The 11,656-nt window shown below is 32.4% G+C and overlaps 1 protein-coding gene and 1 pseudogene across 3 annotated transcripts; both read left to right on the forward strand.

The window, feature by feature from the left end:
• Nucleotides 1–1,615: 1,615 nt before the first annotated feature.
• LOC140969991 (F-box protein At3g07870-like) lies at nucleotides 1,616–3,991 on the forward strand (annotated as a pseudogene).
• A 2,369-nt stretch (nucleotides 3,992–6,360) lies between these two features.
• On the forward strand, nucleotides 6,361–8,678 carry LOC140970001 (F-box protein At3g07870-like). 3 transcript variants are annotated; one of them, XM_073431559.1, is made up of 2 exons: nucleotides 6,361–6,427; nucleotides 7,034–8,678. In XM_073431559.1, exon 2 carries the CDS (start codon nucleotides 7,140–7,142, stop codon nucleotides 8,478–8,480), a length of 1,341 nt encoding a protein of 446 aa, XP_073287660.1. In that variant the 5' UTR covers nucleotides 6,361–6,427; nucleotides 7,034–7,139; the 3' UTR covers nucleotides 8,481–8,678. The 3 variants fall into 3 exon arrangements, with proteins under 3 accessions (XP_073287660.1, XP_073287643.1, XP_073287653.1); XM_073431542.1 differs by having other exon boundaries at nucleotides 6,379–6,427; nucleotides 6,704–8,678; XM_073431552.1 differs by lacking the exon at nucleotides 6,361–6,427 and adding an exon at nucleotides 6,434–6,788.
• Nucleotides 8,679–11,656: the final 2,978 nt, after the last annotated feature.

An 11,656-nucleotide genomic window follows, 5' to 3' on the forward strand; every position in this document is an offset into this window, starting at 1 on the left:
GTAAATGTCTTACATCGACTGAATTAAATATTTAAGAGTTGTATATATAGAATTTGACAATCTTTCTCTCTTGAGTTAGGTTTTGGGGTTGAGTTAAGTTTAAATATCGATATTAACAATTTCCAATCCATATATTGTCATATTTTCCTAAACTTCTTCTTAAGTTTATATTCCGATGTTTAACGTGTTTGTAAGATGTTTCTCAACCTTCTCAACGATCCTTGGAGAAGGTCATTATTTTATGGAATCACATTTTGCCAAATCATCTACTTCAACAACCTATCTATTTTTTCATGAAAACTTGCGAAATCCTGTCATTCTCCGCTTCCTTACCTTTAATCGCGATGACATTATGGTAGGGGGAGCTTTAGGACGACATCGTCTCTCATAATTTTTCATTAGTTATTTTTCTTTTACCTTAATTTCATATTATTAATATTCGAATATCATGTGCAAAGTTGAACACTCTACTATACTTTCAAAAAATTTAACAAGAAATATAAACTTTGAATTAAAATCAATTTAATATTCTTCAATAATGTTGATAGACATTATATCACGTCTTTTCAAAGAATTAATAAAAAAAAAATACATGTTTATACTTGAAATCAAATAGTAATTTTCTGAATCAATAAACATATGCTAAATCGGCTTCAAATCAATATTGGTGATCTTAAATCTATATTCTTCTGATGGATCCTTATATTTTAGAGTAATAATCTTCAAGAATATTTACAAATTCTGATCCTATATCAATATTGTTAAGTAATATTACAAATCTTATATTCAGTATCAAGGAATATTGATAAATAATTGATTTTTAGATTAATATTATTCTGAAATATTGAATAATTATATATTTCAAATCAATATTTTTCCAAAATATTGTTAAGTCTCGTATCTTAAATCCAAATTCTTCAAGAATATAAACAAATATTAATAACAAATAAATTTTTAATTGTCATCAAATTAATATCCTATAAGAATATTGCGAAAATATAAATTGTAGATCCAAAATAATTTTCAAAAACATTGATTAATCAAATACCTTAGATTAATATTCTTGATTAGGTCTCTTTTGAGACGGTCTCATACCGATATTCACAATAAAAAGTAATACTCTTAACATAAAAAGTAATAGTTTTTCATGGATGATCCAAATAAGAGATTTGTCTCACAAAATACGACCCATGAGACCGTCTCACACAAGTTTTTGTCAATATTCTTTCATGATCATTATTATTCATGATTATCATCAATATTTTTTTATGAATATCGGTAGATATTTGATTTTAGATTATTAGATAGATCCAATATTTTAAATATTTAATTATAGATATAACTAGATTTAGAGTTGGTCTCTTGTGACACGGTCTCACGAATCTTTATCTGTGAGACGAGTTAATGCTACCGATATTCACAATAAAAAGTAATACTCTTAACATAAAAAATAATATTTTTTCATGGATGATCCAAATAAGAGATCTGTATCACAAAATACGACCGTGAGATGTCTCTAACAAGTTTTTGGCCTAGATTTTTATATTATCATTATCTTAAATTATTAAGTCAGCCCACTTATCAAATCCCACACGGCCCTCACCTTTGTTTGAGAGTTATAATACCATCCCACACACACTGCCACACACTCGGTTCCTCAGACTACATATCTCACAAGCCTCTCTGAACAAAAAATACTGTGTCCAACCAAATCGGCGCCAAGATTTTCTCTTCATTTCTGTTGAAGGTTCGCGGAACTTTTCCTTGATTGAGGTTTCATGTTTTAATTATATGGTCGGGATCTCGTGATAATTCCAGTTTTTTAATCAGAATTGCGATGAAGTCATTGAGATCATGTTTGTTTGATTGTTTTGGCATATGAGAGATGATTATTTCACTTGAATTTTAAATGGGACTTGTTTTTTTTTTAATAAAAAAATTTTACGGATCGCTCTTTGTATTTTGGCGCATGATTTTTTTATGGTAGCTGGAAATTTGTTGAAGTTTGTGTTTGCCGAGATGGATTTGTTATGGAGAAATTATGGGACCTGCTCTGAATTTCAGTAAAGATAGGTTTTGTTTTAAATCAAAATAGCAATTTATCTGCTCTCGGCAGTGTTTCTTTTTAGGTTAGAGAACGAGGGGCAAAGTAATGTTTTTTATTATTATTATTTTCGGAAATGATTGGTTTTTAGAACAATTAAACACAATTATATGTGGATACTTCAGAAGACAGATAATGAGAAACCCCCAGGTTAGGAAAGATTGATTGACATTTTTTTATACACAGTCTTTTGTTTTGGTTAAAACCCGAGGTTCGAATGACGTCTGTGTGGCTTCCACTTTTGATATCTATATTCTCTAAACTAGTATCTTCGACTCCGCAAAATACTGACAGAATGCATTTTTAATGTAATATTTTCACTCATGTTTGATCCCATTGTGTATTCTTTTCAGTTTATCTTGATTCAGTAAATGTCAAAGGGCTTGTCTTAAATTGGGAAGCAAGATTCATAGTGCTGAGGGTACATATAATCTTCTCTCAAAACAGTGCAGACTGCTGTGTTTAGTTCTTGGAATGGGGTTAGACGGAAGCAAGATACACAGAAAACGATTTATGAGTAGTGAGGGAAGAGGGGACAACTGGATTGATGAACAAACTTTTGATAGTTCTGCAGAGGTGATAAGTAGATCAAGTTTCCCTATATGTGAGTTGCCAGGCCATATAATTATTGATATTTTTTCTAGGCTTCCGCTGAAGTGTATATTACGATGTCGAGGTGTTTGCAAGATGTTTCTCGACCTTCTCAAAGATCCTTATTTTATCCAATTACATTTGTTCAGATCATCTACCTTAACAACCTATCTATTTTATTATGAGAACTGGGGGTATCGTGCGGTTCTCCGCTTCCTTACCTTTAATCATGATGAAGTTGGCATGTGCTCGTGCTCCTGTGATGATCACTTTTTTAATACTAAACATATTGCGTGTCAGTTTGGTGTTCCGTACGGTTCACATATCGATAGACTTGATTTTGTTGGATCATGCAATGGACTGCTGTGTTTGTATGTTGATACACCACCAATGCCCTGGTACGCAATATGCAACCCTATATACCGCGAAATAGTAAGGGTTCCTAGCCTGGTTGTTTCAGCTCCCCTTTATACTTGCGCAAACAATTCTGGATTTGGATATTGCCGAAAGATTAAGAAGTATAAGGTTATCAGTTTCATGTACCTTACGTCCATGGACCCCGTGACTTCTGCAGAATCGAAAAGAATGGTAGCTAACATACACACACTTGGTACAGATTCATGGAGAAGGGTTGAAAATGCTCCTAGGCCAAAACATAAATCATTTGATCCTCTTCTGAATGGTGTATTTCACTGGATAACCGACAGTTATAAACCTTGCGAGCTTGTAAGTTCATTCGACTTGGCAACAGAAACATTCAAGTTTGTCCCACCTCCAGCTCACTTCAGTCTACAATATGTGACCAAAATCTCCTGGATCAATATCGGGGTCCTAAAAGATTGCCTCTGCATCTGCTACATTTACGAGAATGCTGATTTCGAGGTTTGGTTAATGAGAGAATACGGAGTTAAAGAATCATGGACCAGACACGTGAGCGTAGACACGAAGTTTTACGTTGTTGAGGATATGCAACGACCTCTTAAATTTTTGAACAATGGCGATCTGTGGTTTTTATCTACCGCAGAAACTCTTGTTTGTTTAGTCCTGCTAAAAAAACTTTCAGGGAGGTGAAATCAATTAGGCGCAAAAAGGAGGTTACTGCCCATGTTTTCAGCTTTATATCCCTCGAGGATGTTGTGGGATCAAAATGTCTTAAATCGAGTGGCCTGGAACTTGAAAACGTTGAGTCTTTTAAGTGATACATATACGTCGGTCTGGTTTTCAACATTTTGTCATTACTGTGATTTATATTTAACGCATTTTTTTTATTTATTCTTGTCTGTCCATAATTACGCTCTAGGCTTTGCAATTCTTATTGTTTGTGCGGTTGGAATTTTTACAAATTCCATTTCTCACGTGGACATAAATTAACTTAAATTTTATATTTTTACTAAAATAATCTTTATGATTTTTTTCATCTTTTTATAAAACATATCGATATTTATGATTAATGTTGTGAAGTATATATAAAAAATAATTGTAGTTAGTATCTATCAGCTATTAAATTTGTATAAAAAAAAAACTATGAAATTTTAGTTGTAAATTTTTTTTAAAAATTATTTGTACGGTTAATTGAAAGGATAATTTATTTATACATATATATAGATCACAATATGACTTTTGGTGAAGTTTTGACTAAGTTAGCCCATATTATCACATCTTTATTGACAGTCTTTGTAAATTATATTCCTAAATACTTATTATTTTGTATATTGACAAAAAAAATTAATTGAGATCAAAATAATAATTATTAATAATCATATTACTTTGATTGCACAGTTTCTAGATAACAAATATTTTGTTAAAATCTAATTTATTTTGTATGCTTGTTAATTTTCATGAATAATATTATTCACATTTATTTATCAATATCTTTTACTCTATCATCTAAAAATTACTATTTGTGGAATTTTTAATTTGTTTCTCTCTTTCAAGTTTCAAAATCTCTTGAATTTATGGTCAACTATGTTTCTAGCATATTTTAGATTTAATTGCAAATAAAATAAGATATGATCATGCAGAATATTAATTTATTTAATAATTTTTCAATACATAAACATTTTCTAATGTTGTTGTTGAGATCATAGTGGAGTTTAGAGTAGAATGTGTGAATAAACTATATTTAAAATTTTGACTTTAAACTGTTCTTAACAATTTTTCATGATGTTAAAGTGTTTTTATGGATATTCTGAGATAAAACTTATATGTCACTCTTTTTTTCCACTCAAGAAGGTTTCCACTAAAACACTTTGATTTTATGACGTCTTGTAACAATCTACTTCAATTAGGATTTATCACTCCTTAACTAAAAATTTTACTGATCATTTTACAATACTGGATATTTAATAACCATCGGTTCATCAAACATCTAATACAAAACTCAACGGTCAGACTTGACGGTTTGAGTTAGATACAAGACAAAATGATCATTGTATGATCTGATGTATTCTGATAAGTGTGTGCTAAGTGAGCAATAACTGTTTTGATCACTTAAGAGTGCTCAAAAACTTATGATAATGCAGATTGTAAAATGCATGAATTATAGGAGCAGTTCTTTGAGTCTGCATCAACATATTTATAGTTGAGAAGCTTCAACGGTCAGATATGTTTTCCAACTATCATTTGTACAATTCTCGACAGAAATCAGAATAGCATTGTCTCTATCAGCATTGTACATTGTAATAAATGCCATTAAATGTCCCTTTTGGTTTATCATTTTGTAACTCATAGCTTCTGAAAAGTAGTTTCACTCAAGTTACTTTTGGAAATATTTTGCCACATCGGGAGTTGGTAATGTACTGTTATTTTATGCTGGAACTTGTAATCTCTGAGCTATTGGAAATGATGTATCTTTATTGATTTGTATACTTCTGACCGAGATTGTATGTAATACAAAGAGTTTAGAAGAAAAATGATCTGGAACTGGTGATGAATAAAGCACTGGAGCAGCTAAACTTTGCATCAACGGTTGGAAACCTGAAATACAAAACAATGTAGCACAACTAGTTTCTTGTAACAGCTCGATGACGTTATTTTGTCAAACACCAAAACTTAGGATAAAATAAACATTCAAAGAATTTTCTAAATTTTGGTGATGACAAAACCAAGCTGCAAATCTATCAAAATATTACATGAACGATTGAAATAATGAATTTCATTTCATTTGTACAACAAGTGCAAATAATTTAATACACCTACAAAATATATAAATAACTATCTTCTAAAACCGAGCCGCTTCGACCACCACCTCAACCACCACCACCTCATCTTCTTCTTCTACTTCTAGTCTCATTCTTTCATCATTGTGCTTTGATTCTTCGTACATTGCTTTTTTGCCTCGTCGCTTTTGTTCTTCAAGCTTCTTGATGTCCACTTTTCCTTTTTTGTCATTACCGTGCTGCAAGTATTCCAAAATTGCCTAGACAAATTGAGCATTATGTGTAAGCACTGCTCTATTTTCTTGGTTTCTAAGGGACAAACTAACACTACCCAAAAAAATATTAACGACGAAAATATTAATTCCATATAATAAAAAATTAGTTTCTGTCCTTATTTTATGACGGAAATTTATGATTAAAAAACTATCATTTAAATGAATATTTTTATTGAAAGGGTATTTCAGTCATTTGACAAAAATAAATATTAATTCCATCCCAACCAACCAACAACTCTGACACCGACTCAGAATACTTCTCTCACAAGTCAGCCTCAGCAACGAAATCGACACCCAAGGTTCTCTCTTTGTTTCTGTTTTAGTTTCGCGGAAATTTTCGTTAATTGAGGTTTTATGTTTTAATTCTGTGGTCGGGATCTCGTAATTATTCCAATTCTTTTGAATCAAAAGTGAGATGAGATCATGTTTGTTTGATTCTTTTGGCATATGACTATATGAGAGATGATTATTTCATTTGGATTTTAAATGGGATTTGGCTTTTTTATATATATAGATATAGAAAAGGGGATGTATAGATCGCTCTTTGTAATTTGGCGCATGATTTTTTGTGGTAGCTGGAAATTTGTAGAAGCTTGTGTTTGCCGATTCGGATTTGGAATTTGGATTATGGAGAAATCATGGGACCTACTCTGAATATCAGTAAAGAGACGTTTTTTTTAATCATAATAGCATTTTATCTGCTCAGTAGTGTTTTTTTAGTTTAGGGAACGAGGGAAAATATTTTTTTTCAGTGTGCCTTCCACGTTTAATATCCATCCTCTAAACTAGTATCTTCGACTCCACATCTTTGATTGCATTTTAGTTTAGGGAACGAGAGACAGAATGCATTTTTGATTTAATATTTTACCCCCATGATGTATTGTTTTCGGTTTATCTTGATTCAGTAAAGGCCTCGTCTTAAATTGGGAAGCAAGATTTATACTTTATAGTGCTGAGGATACAGATACTCTTCTCTCAAAACAGTGCAGACTGCTGTGTTTAGTTCTTTGAATGGAGTTAGACGGGAGCAAGAGACGCAGCAAACGTTTTATGAATAGCGAGGGACGTGGGAACAACTGGATTGATGAACAACCTTGTGATAGTGCTGCAGCCGTGATAAGTAGACTAAGTTTTCCTATATGTGAGTTGCCCGTCCATATATTGTGTGATATTTTTGCTAGGCTTCCGCTGAAGAGTATATTCCAATGTCAATGTGTTTGCAAGACGTTTCTCGACCTTCTCAAGGATCCTTATTTTATCGAATTACATTTTTCCAGATCATCTACCTTAACAACCTATCTATTTTTTCATGAAAACTTGCGGAAACGTGCGATTCTCCGCTTTCTTTCCTTTAATCATGATGAGGTTGATATATCCTTGTGCTCTAGTGGTGATCAAAGTTTTAATCATGACTTTCGTGTTAGGCCACATATTGCGTGTCAGATTAGTGCTCAATTTGGTCACATCCAAAGACTTGATTTTGTTGGATCATGCAATGGACTTATGTGTTTATATATGGAATCACCACCAAAACCCTTCTATGCAATATGTAACCCTATATGCTGCAAAATGATAAAGCTTCCTAGCCTGGTTGTCTCAGCTCCCCTTTATACTCATGCAAACAATTCCGGATTCGGATATTGCCTAAAAACTAAGAAGTATAAGGTTATCAGTTTCATGTACCTTACATCCATTGACTCCGTGACTTCTGCAGAATCGAAAAGAATGGTAGCTAACATACACACACTTGGTTCAGATTCCTGGAGAAGGGTTGAAAATGCCCCTAGGCCAAAACTTAAATCATTTGATCCTCTTCTAAATGGTGTACTCCACTGGATAACCGACAGTTATAAACCTTGTGAGCTTGTAAGTTCATTCGACTTGGCAACAGAAACATTCAAGTTTGTCCCACCTCCAGCTCACTTCAGTCTACAATATGTGAACAGAATCTCCTGGATCAATATTGGTGTTCTAAAAGATTGCCTCTGCATCTGCTACATTTACGAGGATGCTGACTTTGAGGTTTGGTTAATGAGAGAATATGGAGTTAAAGCATCATGGACCAGACACGTCAGCATTGACACGAAGTTTTACATTAAATTGCAGGTTGAGGATCTGCAACGACCTATTAAATTTTTGAACAACGGCGATCTGTGGTTTATATCTAGTTCAGAATCTCTTGTTTCTTTTAGCCCTACTAAAAAAACTTTCAGGGAGTTGAGAGCAATGGGACCCCGGAAAAGGGAGGTTAATGCGCATGATTTCAGCTTCATATCCCTCGAGGATGTTGTGGGAGCAGAATGTCCTAAAATGATGGGCATGAGACTAAAAAACTTGATGTCTTTGTGTTGAAGCAGCAGTTTCATCCCACCTACTTTATATACCGGTCTGGTTTTCAACGTTTTGCCATTACTGTGAATGGTTTTGTGATTTTGCTTATGTAATGTACAATTTTTTATTCTTGTTTAGCTCAGTTCTTAAATAACTTTCTTTGCTTTGCAATTTATATGAAACTGCATTGATTATGAAAATATACAGTCGAAATTCTTCATAAAATAAATAAATAAATGGTGTAGCTTAATATAAAATTACTGCTATATTATCTAGTGAATATTTGATGGTATATAAAAATACCCTGTTACATTCTCTTCGATGTCGTGTTTTTTAGTAAAGACATTCCCATCCTCTGCATATAAGAATGGAATCCTGAAACTCCAATCACCAGATAAGTAGACATGTCAAAATGGGTTAGTATATATATATATATACCAAACAAATTACACGTGTATTTTAAATAATTACTAAATTATTTATATAAAATTTCACCTTATTATCCATACAGATTTCAATATATTTGAATAATTATTTTGTTTAAAAATAACATTATCCAAACAATAATTACAAATTATCATAAAATAATTATGAACCTTTTCAATATTATTATTCATAATTTTATGGAAAATTACAATTTTTGGTCTTGTGTATTTGACTATTTGTACTTTTGATCATCTGCGTCATCAAATTTCAATTCTAATATGTTATATTTGTTTTTTTTTCCCTTCCGATCTTAGTCTTTTTTTTTGAAGTGACACATGCATGACGCCGACATACAATTGACTTATGCAGTATCGCATCAGCACGCAAACGAGAAAATGATTATAATTCATTTGAAAGATATATGTCAAAGACTAAATGTTGATAATTTAAACGACCAAAATTACAAAGATGCATACATAAGAAAAATTGCTACATTTCCTAATTTTACATAAAATTTGACTATACTCTAAAAACAATTATTCACAGGATATAACTGTACAAGCACACAACATGTTTATAATAACATTAGTTGCACAAACTTGTTTAAATTATTGACTGAAAGAACGATATGTACCAAATCAACTATTTTTCGATCCCCCATATCCATGGGCCTGAGACCCGGAGGCATTGATCTCTTAGGCCATTATTAGGATGCTGGTTACTGGCCACACAGATGAAGAAATACAGCAGGAATGATAATCGATCAAACACAAGCAAATGAACAATGATGTTGCAATATATGATATTGTATTGATTGAAATAAGTAAATGCATTTCACATATATTATCATATTAACAAGCAATGAAATGATGATGGTATTGGACTCTCGACTTTTCTTTGTTGGAGTATATGGATTGACAGAAACCAGTTGGTATTTAAAAGAAAAGCTCAATCTACTGATGAAATTCTAGCACGAGTTATTAGAGCAGGGACCATTGTCCACTCCTATCATTTCAGCAAGAATCCACTGTATTACCTCTTCTTCCAAAATCTACCTGGCGACCTCCTCCTATTGGAACACTCAAAGTAAATGTAGATGCAGCGGTAGTAGAGATGAAAGATTACTTTAGTGTTGGAGCTGTGGGACGTGACAGTAATGGACATGTATTATTTGCTGATGAAGAATGCTTTCAAGAATGACTCTCACCACATTTAGCGGAGGTGATTGCTGTTATAGAGGGGCATTAAATCTAGATGGGATCATTGGACAGTTGAAAAGGATGCACTTTCGGCAATTCATGGGTGAGTCTATGTTACACCAGATATCTACTACAGGTTTTTGTTTTGTCAAAGACGATCATCTCGTTTTAAAACAAAAAATGTGGAGTCTATCAGTATATTTTTATTTTACAGATAGATGATCGACTGATGATAAAACATGCCTATTTTTTTATTTGGGGAGAAATACAATCGGAAAGAGCTAATTCAAACTTCTCCTGTAAAATAAGAACAACACATTCAAACCTCCTTTCTTACCATTAGGAAGAACTTGTTTCACTTGCGTATCACAAGGAATTCGAACAACTGCTTCAAATCCAGTATCAGAAATAACCGCCTGTGAAACCTCAATATCCATGAGCTTATTAGCTAAATGGCAGTTGACACGCTTGTGCAACCTCAATATCTACATGCTTATTAGCTAAATGGCAATTGGCACATACAATGCTCAGTCACTTCCTGTCGATTTTCATAAGCGCTCTGTATACTTACCGGCAATTCATGCCATAAAGAACTCAACTCCCTTCTCTTTATATGCTCTCATCTCAGAAGCCGTGAGGAAACTCTGCTCCAATTCACATGGAGACGTCCTATATCACTGTCCGCCCAAGACTAATCAGGTGGCTCATGAACTAGCGCGATGATGTTGCAAGTGAACGTATTTTTTGTCTTCTTTATTTTGTTCNTTTTTTTTTTTTTTTTTTTTTTTTTCCTTTTTACGCGTGCTCGCATGAAAACTGCACAGACCTTGCACACACAGCACACAATTATTAATTACCAATTCGAGTAACCTTCGATTGCCCGAAATCCTCTATAAAGATTAGTAAGAAAGTTAAAAGTTTTATGTCCGAATAATTTTCCTCTCTCGGCTCATTGCATTCTTCGATTTCTCCAAAATCTCCATTTCCCACCAAGTTCACAAAGGATTTCGATTTTCCATTGCAGCGATTCAAATGTCCCATCCGCCGTTCACATTGAGTTCAGGCTTAAGCTCGTCATAAGTTCTTACCAAATATATCATCTCAGGTGGTTGAAACCATTTTTTCTCCGGTGACTCGTTTACGCGTTGTATGCTTGTACAATATTTTTATAAAAAAACTCATGTGAAACGGTCTCACAGTTAATTTTGTAAGATAAATATTTTAAATAATATGATGATAAATTATATTTGAAGATGGTTTATGATATAAAAGTTTTTTAATTTTGAATATTAGTTTTATGATTTTATCTAAAAATAATTGTTTGTATTTTTATTCATTTATTAATTATTAATTATATATGGAAGTAAGTATATATTATTAAATAAGTTTTGTCAAAACATGAGAGTCAATGAGAAAATATTTAAATTTTAAAATAATTTGGAACCTTACCAAAGAATATATTTTTCTTAATTCCAAAACAATTTTTCACATATTTAAATCTACTATAATATATATTTAATGATGTAGAATATGCTTACATTTTAATATTTGATGATTGTAAAAAATAATATT

Source organism: Primulina huaijiensis, chromosome 2, assembly GCF_012295235.1.
Source record: "Primulina huaijiensis isolate GDHJ02 chromosome 2, ASM1229523v2, whole genome shotgun sequence".
NCBI classification, from domain to species: domain Eukaryota; kingdom Viridiplantae; phylum Streptophyta; class Magnoliopsida; order Lamiales; family Gesneriaceae; genus Primulina; species Primulina huaijiensis.

Excerpts from the sequence above, each read along its gene's own strand:
- LOC140970001 (XM_073431559.1), top strand. The coding sequence starts at position 7,140 with ATGGAGTTAGACGGGAGCAAGAGACGCAGCAAACGTTTTATGAATAGC.